This window comes from Artemia franciscana, chromosome 13, assembly GCF_032884065.1.
Source record: "Artemia franciscana chromosome 13, ASM3288406v1, whole genome shotgun sequence".
In the NCBI taxonomy this organism is placed as follows: Eukaryota; Metazoa; Arthropoda; class Branchiopoda; order Anostraca; family Artemiidae; genus Artemia; species Artemia franciscana.
Genome location: NC_088875.1, coordinates 27,597,744 through 27,615,888, shown reverse-complemented (window position 1 = coordinate 27,615,888; position 18,145 = coordinate 27,597,744). Strand labels below are relative to the sequence as shown.

Sequence of the window (18,145 nt, the reverse complement as noted above, 5' to 3'; positions counted from 1 at the left end):
TGGATGTAGTTTCTATGAATTCAATCACACATGATAGATACTCATGATCGACATTAGGTGCTCAAGGGTTAGTGCGTTGAATATGCTACCATAGTGTCAATTCGCAAAAATATAGGGGGAGGGGCAGTTCAATTTATTTATTTTTTAAATCTAGGTTAAGGGCAATTTGTTGATTTTGGGTTTTTCTTTTTCAATGATAATATCAGAAAAAGTTATTTTTCAACGAAAATACCAAAAAAGGATATTTTTCAAAATCTGGGGAGGGGGAGAAATTTAGGGATTGCTTGCGCTCGCCAATTGATTCAACTGTCTGATAAAACATAATAGGTATCGTAAACGCAATAATTTCCAGAATACGACTGAGCATTGACAACTTTTCTTTCCCAACATGATTGGTGTTAGTAGTTCGAGAAGGGCTTTAACATTACAGCATAAGAACTGCCAAATTTTCTCTTTATGTATACATTTTGTAATATCTTATGCAGAAGAGGGAAAGAAAACTTACTTTAACGATAACGTTATCGGCATCTTTTGCTTGAAGCAGCAGCTGAGCGGACAAATAAATTCCAGATGCTTCAGGTCCAACGCCAGGAATTCCACTTCCAGCAACTGCATTCCAGCGATATATATACTCTTTTCCAGGGGACCACCCTAAAAAATTCCAGAACCAATAAAAGTCATTTTCAGATACTAAATCAAGGGGCGCAAAAAATACAACCTATGGATCGAAGAGGCTCCCATTCGATTTGGATGAGGTTCACAGGCTGAATAAACCACAACTATTCTTTGTTTTATTTTTAGGTAAATGAGTATTGTATAATCAAATATCGATTATTCTGACACATGGAAAGAACTTTGTATTTAAAAGTCTCCAAGACTTAGATTCACATTCATAACCATTTTGAACACTGAAAAGAAGCAAAACCATTTCGCACTTTACAATATAGCCGCCTTTTTTTTTTTTTTTTAGCACTAGTTAAACCTCTCGAAAATAGCGGCAGATCCCGAATGGCACACTAGCAGAGTTACCATAATCGTAAACATTTCATTGGAGATTTTAGTCCCTCCCCCCTTTTGCAACCCGAAAACGTCATATCTTGGCCTGTGCGACATTGATATCTCTTTTTTCTCTGGCACTAGTTGGCCAATTTTCACACATACCTGTATTTTGGGGTGAAATCTGTGTCGCATTTCTTTTTAGGATAAACTATAATTATCATTTGGAAAATACACATGAATATATTGATAGAAAATTATATACTGGACTAAATAGCTATGGCTGTAAGTAAAGCTAGACTGTGTAGTAAAACTGTATTAGCCATCTTGGCTAAATAAAGCAAGAAATTAAAGTCATGATAGTACATAAAGGTCTTGGGGGCATTATAGCTAGCTGCGTTATCCGTCTTAATAGGATAAGCTATATTTAGTAATTAAAAATAGAGATAAAAAATAAGAAAATAGTCAGCCTTTTCGAAAGGCGGGGGAAGGTCTTTTTGAGTATGTCAGGGTTCTTAGTATCATGAATTAAATAAAGACAAAGAAATCCGAAAATCAATGCTAGTATATAAAATACAAGTCTTGGATATACAAGGCAAAAAACAGCATGGGATTGGTATCATCATTAACGGATTTGTGTACTATAATTTTTGAACAGAGGGGGGGGGGGAGGTTCCAATGCTAAGAACAAAAAAGTTTGATTCGGGAATAGCAAATATTTTTCTGTTTATCTTAACAGGAAAAGATAAGTACGAAAACAAATTTTTGGGTATTTGAAAATAAGATTGAAGTCCAGAGCAGAGACATATCCAGGATTTCTGTTCGGGAGACTGGGCTACCAAAAGAATTTTGTTCAGGGGGAGGGGTGGGAAGATTGTCAAAGAATAAAAACGTAAGTGTTTAGCTACCGTTGAATTTGTTTAATAATCTCAAACAAAGTTCGCTTTTTTCGTTTTTTTTACCTGCATGTTGAAACTACTTTACGAGTCGGAAATTTTTTATTTTTATGAGAAACAGTATTTTTACCTACATTTTTACGGCAAATTTACGAGTAAAAGAAATACTTCAGGTGGGAGAAAGGGTTCACTTCTTCTTTGAATTCGATTTTATAGCAATTCTGTCGGTTTTCATTTTGCATTAGAAATAGCGCGAAAACTCAGGGCCCGGGGTGTTTTGGGTTTGAAGGATATAACGCTAAAGCTTGAGCTTTTGTCCATGTTTTAGAAATAACTTCTGAACCACAACGGTCGCTCAATTTGAAGGATAAGTATTTTTAAAGGACTTTAAGACTTTAGCATAAAGAGGCAGGGATGTGGTAGGGGCAGCCCCCTTCACATACGGCATAACTTCCGTTTATTTTAAGTTTTAATGTTGCTACTTATTTTCATTTTATGCTTGTTTAAGTTTCTTATCCTTAAGTCTTAAAGTTTGTTTTCTTATTTATTTATTTAATCCCTTCATAGATAAAAGTTTTTTAAGAGAAAAACTGTGCACCTAAATAAAGCATTCGAAGAAGTCAACTTAAACAAACTTAAAAAACAGAGAATTTATTTATCTGGTCTTATAAAGTTCCCAAAGAGGTACTAAAATAGTCATTAACTTGAAAGTTATTCAGTAATGAAAGATGAGCATAAAAGGCACTAGATTGAATACAAAATATTGAATAATTTACCTGATCTTCCCAGAACACAGCCAACACCTGAAATACAAGAGTTTAAATAAATTAATGACAAAAACTCTGAAAGATACATCAAAATTTCATATTCAAACAAAAGAAGACACCTGAAACTAGATTACAAAGGGTACTAAAAAAAACTTTTCGTGTCTTTAATTTTGCAAGCAAAGATAAAGTTATAATGAAAAGAACGAGGGGTTTCTAAAAATCATCTAAAACAGGCTGTACTACATACGTGGCACCATATGTGCCACAGATAGTACAAGGAGGTGCTGCATGACAAAAGTTTAAAATATAAATATAAAATAGTATAAGGATACTGTGTTTTCATTTTTTTTCTTAATTGTTTCTTTAATGAGCAGAATTAAGTGTTTTACTCCATTTCGTTTTGAAGGAAAAAAAGAAAGAGAAGTTTATTAATATTAAATAGAAGACAATACAAAATACAATTCAAAATCGAATTACAATACACATAATCCCCCTCGAAAGGCTCCATGGCCAGGGATACAGGGGGGATAGAAAAATTATTATACAAGCAATAAATTCAATATAGGCAATCACATATAGCAGTTTACAGGCAATATATTTATATGGGATACAATATAAGTAACAACTAGAAGGAGAAAAAAAGAAGAAGAAAAAAACCCATAGAGAACATACCTGAGGCCCGGGAGCAAAGAGCGGAGAGGAAAACCACACACCACTAACAAAACACAGGGGCCATCAACTCCTCAGAGGAAAAAAAAATTCATCTATTTGATTCTTTATTAAATGATCCTTAAGAATCCTTTTAAAAGTCCTAAACGAGTGGCATTTCTGCACTGAAGAAGATAGTGAATTCCAGACCATTGACAAGCAATGTAGGGATTGAAATCTGATCGAATAGTAGGGGTAGGCGGAATGTGGATATTATTTGAAGAACGAAGGCTATATGGAGCTGAATCAGAAATAAACATAGAAGTTTTCTGAAGAGATTTTGGAAGATTACCGTGAAGTTGATCAAAGACAAAAGAAGCACAAGAAATAATGTCAATAAACCATAGACTTAAGAGCTGTGTTGGTGAAGAACGGTTGGTGTCCATAACCAGACGCCGTGCTTTATTATACATGACGGAAAGTGACCGCAGCGTAGACGGAAAAATAGAATCCATACAATGGGACAATAAGAAACATATGACTGTACAAGACAGAAAAAAAGAAGTTTCAGAATAAATCCAGGAAATGTGTATCTAAGTTTTCGAATGATACCCAAACTCCGTGAGACCTTAACCCTAATCATGGCTACATGGTTTCTGAATGAAAGGTTCTCATGATACCCAAGAGTGGTATCATCAGCAAAAGCAACAAGAAAATCTTGATTAGAAGAAGTATTGGAACACGACTGAGCATCAGGCTGACACAGCTTGCAACATGCCAGAGACCTGGCGTTTACAGCCGAAATCAGATCATTAACATAAATCAAAAATAAAATGGGACCAAAATCAGATCCCTTCGGGACGCCATAATATACTTCAGAAGGGCTCTAGAAAAGCGGATCAATTGAAATAAGCCTACCAGAAAGATATGAATTAAACCAAGAATAAGCGTCTGATCTTATACCAATATATGATAGTTTCCAAAGAAGAATCCGATGAGTCAAGGAATCAAAAGCTTTACGAACGTCCAAAAATAAAGCTGCCGGGATATGACCAGAATCTATTGCCGAATGAATGAAATTCGATAAAGCTGCGCAAGCATGCTACGTAGAGTGACTCGCACGGAATCCAAACTGGAAATCATGCAAAAAATCCTTTGCATCCAGAAAACTAAGAAGCCTGGATAGCATAGCCTTCTCAAAAATTTTGCTGAAAACAGATAGGAGAGACATTGGCCTATAATTAGCAGGATCACTCCGAGAACCACCTTTATAGAGTACTAAAACCTTAGCTCGCTTGAGAGATTCAGGAAAAATACCTTTCTCGATAGACAGATTGACGAGCTTAGTCAGTGGTGACAGAATAGCAGGTAGAATGGCAAGGATAACCCTTGTAGGAATTTTGTCTGGTCCCGAAGAGGATGATCCTTTAAGAGCATTCACGATACGGGCTACCTCAAATTCAGAAACAGAATTCAAGACCATCGACTTCAAACATGAGGGTCCAAAAAAGGCTCTGAAATCGCAACGAGAAGTTGCAGAGCTTGCAGAGGAAGCAGTTACCTTTCCTATATTAGCAAAATAAGAAGTAAGCTCTAGATGAACATCTACATCTCCTTGGACGGTTTTACCATCGATTTTCAGCATTGATGGAACTGAAGGCAGAGGGGGAGTAGATCTAAGAACTGAATCAATTAAACACCATGTCTTCCTTACATCCTTCCCACATTAAGAAAATTTTCTATGATAATACTAAGACTTTGCCTTCCGACACAGAGAATTAAATACATTCCTATAGGCCTTGAATCGTTCGTGACGAGCTAAAGATGGTGAAGCCTTGTAAAGCTTCCACAAATAATTTTTCCTTTTCCAGCTTTTATGGAGACCTGGAGTCATCCATGGATTCAGTGGTGCTATCCTTTTCGAAGTATGGGGCGCTGGACCCTGATTGCAAAATTTCCAGGATTCTTTCTTTAACTAAATCATAAAAGGAATCAAAAGAGTGGTTAAAATCTGAATCAGAAACCAAACTACCCCATGGTATATCAGCCAGACGAGATTTAAGTAGACTTAGTTCAATATTACATAAAAAAACTAGTTTTTCTAACTGAAAGTAAGGAGCGACATTAAAACTTAAAACGAACAGAAATTACTCCGTATATGAAATGGGTTGTCCCCTCCGCAATCCCTCGCTCTTTATGCTAAAGCTTTTAATTGTTTTAAAAAGCAGAATTGTGGTAAAGAGTCAAACTTTAGCGTAAAGAGCGAAGGATTGCGGAGGGGACAACCCATTTCATAAACGGAGTAATTTCTGTTCGTTTTAAGTTTTAATGTCGCTCCTTACTTTCAGTTAGAAAAACTAGTTTTTTTAATGTAATTTCTGAACGTTTTTGAATTAATGCATGTTTGATTTTGGCTCTCCACACATAAATTATTAAAATGAAATTTACATTTTAATTCCTTTCTTGGCTAAATGGCTTTCTCTTAATTCTGATTAGACGATTTTGAGAAATAAGGGATGGGGAAGGAGGCCTAGTTGCCATGCAATTTTTTGGTTACACAAAAAGGCAATTATAAATTTTAATTTTTAACGAATTTTTTTATTAGTAAAAAATATACGTAACTTAAGAATTAACTTACGTAACAAACTTTTTATATTCTCAAATTTTATTATGTAAATGAGGGGGGGTTTGTACCCTCTTTAATACCTCGCTCTTTACACTAAATCGTAAGTTTTGTGCCGATTCTTTAAGAATGACCCCTGAATCAGAAAGGCCGTAGAATAAATAGTTGAAATTACTAAAAATACTATAGCATAAAGAGCGAGGTATTTATCTCCTCCTAAATACCTCGCTCTTTATGCTAAAGTATTTTTAGAACCCCTCATATACGTAATAATCTCTGTTCGTTTTAAGTTTCAATGCTACTCCTTGCTTTCAATTGAAAAAACTTTTCCTTGTTTATTTTTTCATTGTTTTTTTTATAGTAATTTTAGAAAATCCTGCGCCCTTTTCATTGAATTTCTGTTCCCCCGTGACATATTTCTCCAGGGAAAGATCCTCCCACATAGCCCACTCTCCTCAACCCCACCCCCAAAACCAAAAAAATCCCCTGAAAACGACTGTACACTTCCCAATAACCATTATTATATGTAAACACTGGTCGAAGTTTGTAACTTGCAGCCCCTCCCCCAGGGACTGTGGGGGAGTAAGTCATTCCTAAAGACATAGTTATTATGGTTTTTGACTATGCGGAACAAAATGGCTATCTCAAAATTTTGATCTGTTGACTTTGGGGAAAAATGAGCGTGGGAGGGGGCCTAGGTGCCCTCCAATTTTTTGGGTCACTTAAAAGGGCACTAGAACTTTTCATTTCCGTTAGAATGAGCCCTCTTTCGACATTCTAGGACCAATTGGTCGACACGATGACCCCTGGGGAAAAGAAAAACAAACAAACAAATAAACACGCACCCGTGATTTGTCTTATGGCAAAAAATACGAAATTCCACATTTTTGTAGATAGGAGTTTGAAAATTTTGCTATAGGGTTCTCTGATACGCTGAATGCGATGGTGTGATTGTCGTTAAGATTGTGTGACTTTTAGGGGGTGTTTTCCCCTATTTTCTAAAATAAGACAAATTTTCTCAGGCTCGTAACTTTTGATGACAAAAACCAAATTTGATGAAACTTATATATTTAAAATCAGCATGAAAATCCGATTCTTTTGATGTATATATTAGCATCAAAATTCTATTATTTAGAGTTTCGTTTACTATTGAGCCGGATCGCTCCTTACTACAATTCGTTACCACGAACTGTTTGAAAGAAAATAATTCGGGGCTTCTGACATTATTACTCCTTTGCGGGAGTTAGGCTCAAAATTGGAAAAGGATTATATTTTTTCTCTGGGCCCCTTCCACCTCTTAGTTCTTTTATTTTCCCGTTAGTTTTCACATGTTTTCGCTTTATAGTTGTGTTACCTCTTAGCAGTTCTTTCGTTAGTTGAGTTATTGCTGTGGTATATATGTTTTATCGCTCGTATAGTTGTGTTATTTTCAAATTATACTCCATAATAGAGACGCTCCGAACACCCAGCATTGTATATTAAGCTCTGGATTTGATGTTTTTTTCTAACGTGACCAGATTCGTCCTGCGCCCTGCGCCCTTTTCATTGAATTTTTCTTCCCCTATGACATATTTCTCCAAGGAAAGATCCTCCCACATAGCCCCCTCCCCTCAAACCTACCCCCAAAACCGAAAAAATACCCCTGAAAACGTCTGTACACTTCCCAATAACCATTATTATATGTAAACATCGGTCAAAGTTTGTAACTTGCAGCCCCTTCCCCAGGGACTGTGGGGGAGTAAGTCATCCCCAAAGACATAGTTATTATAATTTTCGACTATGCTGAACAAAATGGCTATCTCAAAATTTTGATCCGTTGACTTTGGGAAAAAATGAGCGTGGGAGGGGGCCTAGATGGCCTCCAATTTTTTTGGTCACTTAAAAAGGGCACTAGAACTTTTCATTTCCGTTAGAATGAGCCCTCTTGCGACATTCTAGGACCACTTGGTCGATACGATGACCCCTGGGGAAAAGAAAAACAAAAAACAAAAAACAAACAAACAAATAAACACGCACCCGTGATGTCTTCTGGCAAAAAATACAAAATTCCACATTTTTGTAGATAGGAGCTTGAAACTTCTACAGTAGGGTTCTCTGATACGCTGAATCTGATGGTGTCATTTTTTTTAAGATCCTACGACTTTTAGGGGGTGTTTCCCCCTATTTTAATAAATAAGGCAAACTTTCTCAGGCTCGTAACTTTTGATGGGTAAAACTAAACTTGATGAAACGTACATATTTAAAATAAGCATTAAAATTCGATTCTTTTGATGTAGCTATTGATATCAAAATTCAATTTTTTAGTTTTGGTTACTATTGAGCCGGATCGCTCCTTACTACAGTTCGTTACCACGAACTGTTTGATCACCATAACAGAAAAATGGGAGATTAGATGGTGATACTATACACTGCGCTTGATCAGCACTCTTATATCGGGAAATAGCGGGAAAACGATCAGAAATATCACTAATAAGCAACAAATTATCTAAAACATCTAGTGACGAAAAAATATTATCGAGAAGAGACGCTTGTGTTTCTGTAACTCGGGTTGGTATACAAACTGAAGGTAGAGTTCCCGAAGAGAGCATCATTGACAAAAAATCAGTATTTGAAGCAGAACTTTGATCCAGCAGGTTGAGGTTAAAATCCCCATAAGGATTAGTTCACAGGGATGTTTTTGGACTGAGTCCAAAACTTCTTCCAGAATTTTCAAAAACGAAGGAATAGATCCACTGGGGGACCTATAAACCAAACCCACAACTAAATACTTACGCATTGATTTAATCTCAATAAATAGGGATTCAAAGATTCCTTCCTTATTTCTGCTCAAACCATTTTGGACATTATATGCAAGACGAGCAGCAATATAAAGCATAAGGCCACCTCTCGCTATCTGTTTCCTATTCAGCCTCTCCATCCTATATCCTTGAATATCTAGAAGTATATCCTTTTTTGAATCCAGGGAAGTTTCACATAATCCTATAACATCAGGAGTTCCATCACTAACGATCCGTTTCAGCTCATCAAAAGACGAGCAGAGTCCCTGAATGTTCAGATGAAACACAGAGAAAATATCATCTCGTTTAGAGGAGGCAGAACCATTTAATTGCGAAACATACTTACTTTTAAAAGCCGAATTAGAATCATTATTCATCTGATTTCTATTTCCAATTGAATTATTAATAATATTTTCAATATCTTAAGGATTATTTTGTAAATCAAGTAAACGATCCCCCAAAGAGTTGATTCCAGCCTGGCCACTACTCATGGTGGATGGCAGTTCCGCTCCACGACCAAGCCCACCAGACCATAGATATAAGAAAAAAATATAAGGAAAGAAGGGTAAAAAATAATATAATTAAGGTATGGATAAATAATGATAATAAAATCAAGGTAAGAATAAACAAGAAAAAAAAGGGAAAGAGAAGAAAAAAGAAACAAGGAAAAACTAAGAACTCCTCCCCCATGCCTCTCCCATTGAAAAGTAAAAGCACTAAAAATCACAGTAAATGGGCTTGTTCTAATACTATACTGTTGGTGCAAAAAAACAAAACAAATAGCAATACAATAAAAAAGACACAATATTGGTTGTAGTAGAAGATACGATTATATAAGTGACTATTACTATTTTATTGCATCGGACCAAACTAACTCAACAAATAATTCAAGCAATACTTTTTTCTCATCAAAACACAAAAAGTGCCCTGGCTTCCACAAACTCACTAAACGAAAAAAGAAAAAAAAAATATTCAGTCAAGTTATCCAGTCCATAGAATTGCCCCGGCCATTTCCTTGCCTTCGCTGCCGTTGCGTTTGAATCAGGCTACTAATATCTGGTGGGATTTCATCAAACAAAAACATTTGCACTGGCCCTTCCTTAAGGCGACGAATACATAGAGATGGTGGTATGGATCTCGCAATCCAAGTTTCAAAACCTGTTTTTTCACGAATACTGGTTCGGATGGCTAAAAGTTTTTTTCGAACTTCTCGAACAGACGGGGGAGAATCATCGGATAGACAAACATTCTGATTGCCCATGATAGTTTTTCCACGAAGATTTCGAGCCTGTTTTAGAACTGCCACTTTCAGCTCCCTGTTCTCCATGATAACCTTTATCAGCTTTTTTTCAGGCTTAACATCAGCTATCGTGTATTTGGGTACCTCATGGATTCCAAGGCATGACAAAATTATACTATCGAAAATCGCCTTAGCGTTTACAGTATCAATCGCTGTCACGTTCCATACTAGAATATTTTATCGTTTCTTTACTTTCCAGCTTCATCATTGTATGCCTTAGGCTAGATAACTGCGATTTCAGTAAAGAATTTTCATCAACCAGCACAGAAATGTGGTTTTTCAAATCGTTGGTTTCTGCCTCAAGGCTGATCGCTTTAGGCTTAATACCTTCCAACTCCAATTTCGATTCCAATACAGATTCTTCGATCTTAGAAATCCTTTGATCTAATCCTTTAAAATTAACATTCAGCTCCTTTAACGTAGTTGAATTTTCTTCAACAGTTTGTAAAACTAGCCTCAAACTATCAGCTAGCGATTTCAATGAGATTCCTTCCACAGAACAGAATGTGAGAAAAAACTCGTCAGATTTTTCCTTCTTCCTCTTTCCTCCCATTATACAAAATAGTAATTGAACTCCAAGTAAAAATAGACTGTAGAAATATACTACCACATAAAACTCCTTTAATTACTCACTTTGCGTAATATTGGCATCTGAATCTGTCCAAAAAAATTTCGACAGCAAATTAACCTTGCTGAACACTAAATGAACGGTCCAACGCAAAGTAGGAGTATTTACCTCGAATGCATTCTTGTTTTATCAAAACTTTGTGAGAGTAAATTCGGTTTAAAATGTTCACTGAATGAATGCTGTATGTGAACTGTTATGTGAACTTTGATCAACCGTTTCGAGTCGAGTTGATGGATGAGTGCAGGTTACGAAAATCAAACATATTAAATTACTCGAAGTTTTTTTCCAATGATTTTTTTTTATCTCAATTTGCTTTATAAAGCTCAATAAAGTTAGTGAAATCATTATATTTTTCATTTTGCTTTCAATTGGCCATTTCGTGTTGCTGGTACAAAAGAGAAATTGCAAATAAGACAACAATAAGTGCCTATTTTACACTCATAAGAAATGTCCCACCAGTAGCTGTAATAAAATATGTGAGTCGAAGTTACTTCTGAAGTTAGAGTTATATCCAAGCCTGGTAAGTGACTTTTACAATGTTTACAAATGTTTACTTTTACGATGCATTTAAATATATTTAGAGATGAAAAAACTACACCGTCTCCAAAGCAAGAAAAAGACAACTAGGTTTTTCCAAGTTTCTGATCCAGTCTCTTGTAAATGCTCGTTTCTCTCTTTCTTTTTTTCGCTGTTCTTTTTCGATTTCTGCTCTTTCATTTTCATGTTTTTCGTAGAGTGGCTCTGAATTAAATAAACAGATAAATAAAAAGATTTGTTTTCGTATGTCTTGTTTACCACCCCAAACATTTCTCTAGTTTGAAATTCCTTTCTTGTTGGGTGTTTAGGACCATAAAACTCAGCATGAACTCAAACAATGTAGCTGCACTGATGTTCACTGGAGATTTTCCTTGCTACTAATTCACCATGTTCTAATTAGAGAACCAAGAGCCTTTAGTAAATGAGAGTAATGAAGCAATAGTAAAAAAACGTATTATTTTGGTAACAAAAAAATGAAGCACGGTAAAAAAAATAGGAAGAGGGTCGAAAAGAAACTATCGCAAAAGGAGAGAAGGCTTTGAAAGGAAATCAGGTAACCTTGATTCCTTTGATTTTGAAGGATATCAAACCTTCGTCCATTGGCAAGGTTTTGAGGATACTCTTATACCCTTTTTTGACAGAAGATATCTATGTGTTAAAAACCAGTATGACTCGGCATTGGGTGAGTTTTCAGCATGCAAATAAGATTTTATATTCTTCACTCCTTGATAATTCTTCAAAAGAAAATAATGAATATATTTGTGTCCTAAATCTTTCGGAAGTGTTTGATAGTATGGTCATCTATTTACATTTCTGGGGTTATTGTTTCTGTTAGAAACCTCCTTGGATTTTGGCCTATCCCAAATCTTAACCTCGCCTACATATGCAGCCTGTCCCAAGCCAGGATAAAGAGGCAGGGTTCGGCTGTGGGCTTGCCCACTCCTGTAAAAAAAAACCCTAAGCAACAGATACATCCATTGAGAATAGCCTCGGATCTGATTGTTTGTTTTTATTACAACCGTATGCCCCCGGACCCGACTTTTGACAGCGAAAAGATTCCTTCAAATTTTGATTCCGGAACGTTCGAACAATATCCTAGTTGCCGAAGACAAAACAAGTTTTGAAAGAAATGAGCCGGTACGATCTTGACATCCTCGCCCTGTACGAGGTAAGATGGCCTAGTTTAGGCCTCAAAAAGTTGCTAAGTGGACACAGGATTATATTCATTCGACCAGAGTCAAGGAAAGAACACTGAGATGTCTTTATAATGACGATGAAAACCAGTCTGTCCCTTTTAAAGTTGCAGCCAGTTTGACCCAGAATTCTTCCCGCTAGATTTGCCAGCCAGCATGCAAAACTATTTGTGGTTGTATATTACGCACCAACAAACGAAGCAAGCGATGATGTAAAGAAAGAACTCTACAGAGCCTTGCAGTTAGTTGCCAGAAATATACCTAGAAATGACACAGCCTATTTTGTCGGTGATTTCAATGCAAACATTGGTGACCAACGCGAATATTGCCGTCAGTATTTGTGTTGCCATGGTCTTGGTAATCGGAACGAAAAATGGCGAGCTTCTAATCGATTTTGTGCTCTCGAATGACCTAGTTATTGATGGGAGTCTGTTCCAATACCTTGATATCCACCAATATTCCTGGACCTCTTCAAATGGTGTCACCAGAAATCCGATCGACCACTTCCTAGTGAGTCGCAAATGGTGCACTAGCCTAATGTACGTACGTTCACACAGAGGAACTAATGTAGCGTCAGGTCATAACCTGATGATTGCCAAATTTAAAGTCAAACTGAAGAAAAATGTTGAACAAGTACTTTATCCAAACCCACCTTTTGACTCGGATAAACTACTTCATAGCAAAGTAAAAAGAAAAATCGTGATCGAACTTTCTAAAAGATTCAAATCACTTTCCGTGCCAAAAAATCCAGAGGATGACAAAAATACTGCGGTACAAGAAACGCCCCAAAGATCAATGGCTCTCTGACCGAACTGGGAATATCATAAGGGAGAGGAAACTCATAAAACAAACCCTTCTGCGAAGCCAAACACCTGTCCGTTTAATCTTGAAACACACGCTACTGCGAAGCGGACAAAGACGTAAAGAAGAGCGCAAGGAATGGATACTGAATCCTGATCAAGAAGAAAGCCAAACCTGCTTAAGAAGCAGCCAAGAGGAGAGATTCTTGATCCCTATCTCAGATCACAGTTAACATCATTTGAAAGAAGCGTACCGTCAAGGGACCAGTTCAGGACCCATATGGCGTACTTGTAACCGAACCAGCAGCAGTGAATGAGTTATGAACATCCCACTTCGAAAGACTCCTCAATAGGCCACCACCAAATGAGCCACCAGACATTACCGCAGCGCCATCCTTCTCCCTAAACATCAGTACGGAGCCACCAAGTGCTGTAGAGATTGAAGCAGCTGCCAAGAGATTGAAGAATGGTAAATCCCCAGGAGAAGACCGTATATCAGCAGAAATGATAAAGATCTCAATTTTAGCACTAATAACATTCTGGACCGCCTTCTTCACTACAACATGAGAAAAGGAAGAGTGCCATTTGATTGAAAGCGCAGCATACTAATACAACTGTTCAAAAAGGGTGATGCCACTGTCCAAGGAAACTGGCGAGGAATAAGCCTGCTTTCGGTCCCCGGTAAACTACTGTGTCATGTCATTCTGACGAGGATCAAAAATGACCTCGAAAAGCCCCTAAAGGATGAACAATACGAGTTTTACCTTGACTGTTCTTGCGCCGATATTATATTTATTTTACGAGTCATCACTGAAGAAAGTCGGGAATGGAGCTCAAAGACTTGCATGATTTTTATAAATTTTGAAAAGGCCTTCGACTCTGTAAATCGGGCAAGTTTGTGGAAGATCCTTCTTTATTATGAGCTCCAAAGTAAAAAGGGTCATTCTGTGTCATGTAATTCTGAAGAGGATCAAAAATGAGCTCGAAAAGCCCCTAAAGGATGAACAATACGAGTTTCACCTGGACTGTTCTTACGCCCATATTATATTTACTTTGCGAGTTATCACTGGAAAAAGTCGGGAATGGAGCTCAAAGCTTTCCATGATTTTTATAGATTTTGAAAAGATCTTCGACTCTGTAGATTGGACTCTGTAAATCGAAGTTTGTGGAATACCCTTCTTTATAATAAGCTGAAAAGTAAAATCGTCACAATTATCATAGCTTTTTACGAGGACAGCGAGTGTGCATCAAGATACCCGAAGGCCAAGCCCGATGCTTTCGAATTCTATCTGGCGTCAAACAAGGCTGTGTACCGTCGCCGTTACTTTTCGTGATAATCATCGACTTCATTCTCTACAACCCCGCGACCGATGGTATCAAACTTTCTGCCTAAGTGACTGTTGATGACCTGGAATTTACAGATGCCATTACAATGCTACAGTAATGCAAGCAACGTCAGTAAGAATTTCTAAACAGGGTCAGCGAAAAAGCAAGCCAACTTGGCGTAAGAATAAATCCGAGTAAAACCAAAACGATGGTGACTACTGATTCCGCACTTCATATCAGAGTAAGAAATGAGGAAATTAAACAGGTCATGAAATTCAGTTACCTTGGAAGCATAGTGGACAAGATCAACATCCAAAGAAATAATGACCAGAATAGGTCAGGTGAACGCCACCTTCAATAAGGTAAAGCGCATATGGAGGTAAAAAAATTGCTCGAACCGGCTTAAGTTACGCCTGTTCAACAGCAACGTCATCCCGATATTCCTCTATGCAGTCGAAACCTGGAGTCTGAACCAACAACAGGAGAAGATTGTCTTCGAAGAATTATAAATAGTCATTGTTCAGACAGAATCACAAATGGAAAAAGTCCGCAAACTTGCCAACCAGCCTCTGGTACCTGATATCATTAGAGCTCGGAGGTGGAGATACTTGGGCCATGTTCTCCGAATGCAGGGCAATCAGATTCCAAAGTCACTTTAAATTGGCACCCAAACGGAAGTCAAAGTCAGGGAAGACCTCAGAACACCTTGCGATGAACAAAACCAGTCTGATCTGCGCAGTATCCATGCTTCTTTTCAACCCAATTGGGAATACATATACGCAGCTGGTCAATTCAGAAAAGATTGGCAAAGTATTGTGGATACACTGGGTGCCTCTGGCGGCATAGGCGGATCTAAGGTCTAAGATAGGGTAGTTTTTGGAAGAATTTCTTACCTCCTATCCTTTCCAAGATTTGCATTTCTAGTGTTTGGCTAAGATTTCAGATGCTTGCTTTTCTGGTTTCGACGATGTTCTTTACTTTGTACATCCTGACAACCTACTTCTGATTAGCCTTTCCAAAAAAAGATCTCTTTAACATGGTTCCTTGATTTCTTTGACGTTTTCTGATGTTGACCTTTCGCTTAATCTAGATCAGTGTGAATTTTCCCTCTACAATTGCTGTTACTTTCCTTTTTGGTAATTAAATAAACAAACAAAAAAAAAATTCATCTCAAAGTAAGGAGCAACATTAAAACTTAAAACAAACAAAATTATTACGTATTCGAGGGGGGCTGCCTCTTCTCAAAACCTCGCTCTTTACACTAAAGTTCGAATGTTATCCCAATTCTTCAACTGTGCTTCCCCTGAAACCCAAATGTCGATTAATTAGAAGACTAAAAAGATGTTTGAAAGGTGCAAAAACTAGTGTGTATAGCGATGTGTAGTGGGCCCTCTTATACGTAATAATTTGTGTCGTTTTTTTCATGTGACTATTCCTCCGCTATTTACTATCGTGTTCTGTTGGCTATGAATATTAGTTAATTTGTGACAGTTTGACGGAGTGTCAGACTCTCTGACAGCTTAGTTATATGCACCAACCAATTAACAATTTGAGGAATCTTGTGGATACTCAAAGTTCCTCAATCCATATGCAAATCATCCAAAGGTAGTGGAGACGTATCAAAGTATCCTGCAAGATGTCGGAAATGAAGCTATTGCCCCTTAAACAGCACAAATCCTTCTGTATTTACAAGATTTCTACAAACCTAACTAGGTGGATCATTTCCTTGGTGAAGCGGCAAGACTATATCACCCTGAATTGGAAACAATAGCTCCAAGACAAAAAGTTACCGGAAATAACTGACCTTCGTGGATTCTTTTTAGCTTCCTATTATGCTAGAGATTCAACCTTTTCTTTTTTACTATATGAAATAAAAGATGCTTTATTATTTGGTTTCTAAACTAGGTTTCTTCAATTTAATAAGCTCGATTTTGAAACAACACAGAAAATAGCCGATCGATAAATTTAGCATATTTGATTTTGTTGCAGCAGTGGACAAGTTCATCATTCTGACCAAGGTCGTATCCAGGATTTTTGTTCAGGGGAGGGTACAAAAGAACTTTAAAAAATCTTTCAAAAATGTGTTTTATGCATTTTATGCAAGTTTATACGAGTCAGACACACGTTTTGGGGGAGGGGGATTCAAACCCCAAAGTCAACCTGCTGGATACGGCCTTGATTCTGACACACAATGGCCAGTCAAAACAAAACGATTTTACAAAGTATGTCAAAGCAATTTGCGCCGAGAATAATCATTACATTTATAAATAAAATTAACCAGCAAATCGAGTAGTGCATCTATTTTTGTTTAAGGTAGCTCATTTGCAATCGCCTGTTTTGACAAATACACCCCTTCCAGGGATACTTTCCCCCTGACAAAATTGTCATGTAAGTGCCTGCCTCTATCCCTGTTTGAAATGATCTACGCTTCAAAAATTTTGATTGTCTCTTTGTCTTTCGGATTGTAAATCTGCATAGCAATATTACAGTACTTCTTAGGAAAAATTATATCGAAAAGTGAACACTGCATCATCTGTTTTGTTCCGTTTATCGGATAAACCGGAACCGTATGTATTTTTTCAAAGCTTGCCATATGGCATTGACGAGATTTGAAGAATTTTACTCTAAATTCTTTCTATTTATAAACATAATCTTATCTTTTAAATGTCTTAGTAAAATTTAGTGAGGTTATTTTGAAGGTACATCTCTCCTTAGGAAACTTGAAGTTCTTCCCTCTTAACGCTTTTTCACTTCCCTTAGTTTTAATGACTTAATATTTGAATCACAACACTTTTCTACGTGAAAATAATATCTATGTATGAACAGTAAACACAATCGACTGCATAAAATAGGATACAAATATTGCACTGGTATATTAAACTTAGATTAAGATAGCTCTCCAGAATTAAAGACATTAATTCCGGTTACAAATAAAAGTTCAAGTCCTTTATCGATTTTTTTTCTCTCTTATCATTTGACAATAACGATCAAAAGGAAAAGGAAAAACTTCCAAATTTCTCTCGTGTATGTTTAGCTCTGTTTTCTACCTATTCGGTAACCCATTTTTTACTTTTAACTATAAATGTACTGTTTCCTAAGAGAAATGTGTTCAATTTTTTCAATTCAGTTCGGTAAGTTTTCGAAAGTAGATACTTACAGAACAATATGGATGCTATCCGTAATAACGTGCCCATCTTCTATAGCGTCACTTTTGACACTAGATAATGAGCCTGTCTCTCCAAATCTTCGCTTACCTACTTTCTGCCTACTTTGCAAAATCTTTTCTTCCGGTTCATAAAGCTATCTTCAGGTCACCACTATCATTTTGCAATTTTGCTAAAGAAAAAAAAAATTTCTTTAACAACCTATCCTGGCAAGTTTTAACCAATTTTTTTCTCTTTTTTTTTTCACGGAACTATCTCGAGAAAGCACAACAACCGATCATGCTGAAAAACTTGATTTAGATTCAGAGCAAATTTTCTGTACTTGGCTCAGACAACTTATCAAGCTTCCGAAAACCCTTCAGTAGGCATATATTTATGAATTTATTTTGCGACAGAGATAGAAATGGGTAAGTTCGTCAAACATCTAAATTAGAAGAATTGTATGAAAAATATTGGAAATTACGGGAAAACCGTAAAAATATTCCTTGAA

General features: G+C 36.8%; 1 protein-coding gene across 2 annotated transcripts in view; it reads right to left on the bottom strand.

Moving 5' to 3' along the window:
* Positions 1–17,827, bottom strand: part of LOC136034754 (uncharacterized) — a 109,566-nt gene extending 91,739 nt beyond the window's left edge. The window contains exons 1-3 of one of the 2 annotated variants that reach the window (XM_065716134.1): positions 17,649–17,827; positions 2,669–2,695; positions 506–651 (exon numbers count right to left, since the gene is read on the bottom strand). In XM_065716134.1, the coding sequence (XP_065572206.1) occupies positions 506–651; positions 2,669–2,695; positions 17,649–17,685 (210 nt within the window). In that variant the 5' untranslated portion in view covers positions 17,686–17,827. The remainder of the gene's footprint in view (positions 1–505; positions 652–2,668; positions 2,696–17,648) is intronic. The other variant, XM_065716135.1, reaches the window with a different exon arrangement.
* Positions 17,828–18,145: the final 318 nt, after the last annotated feature.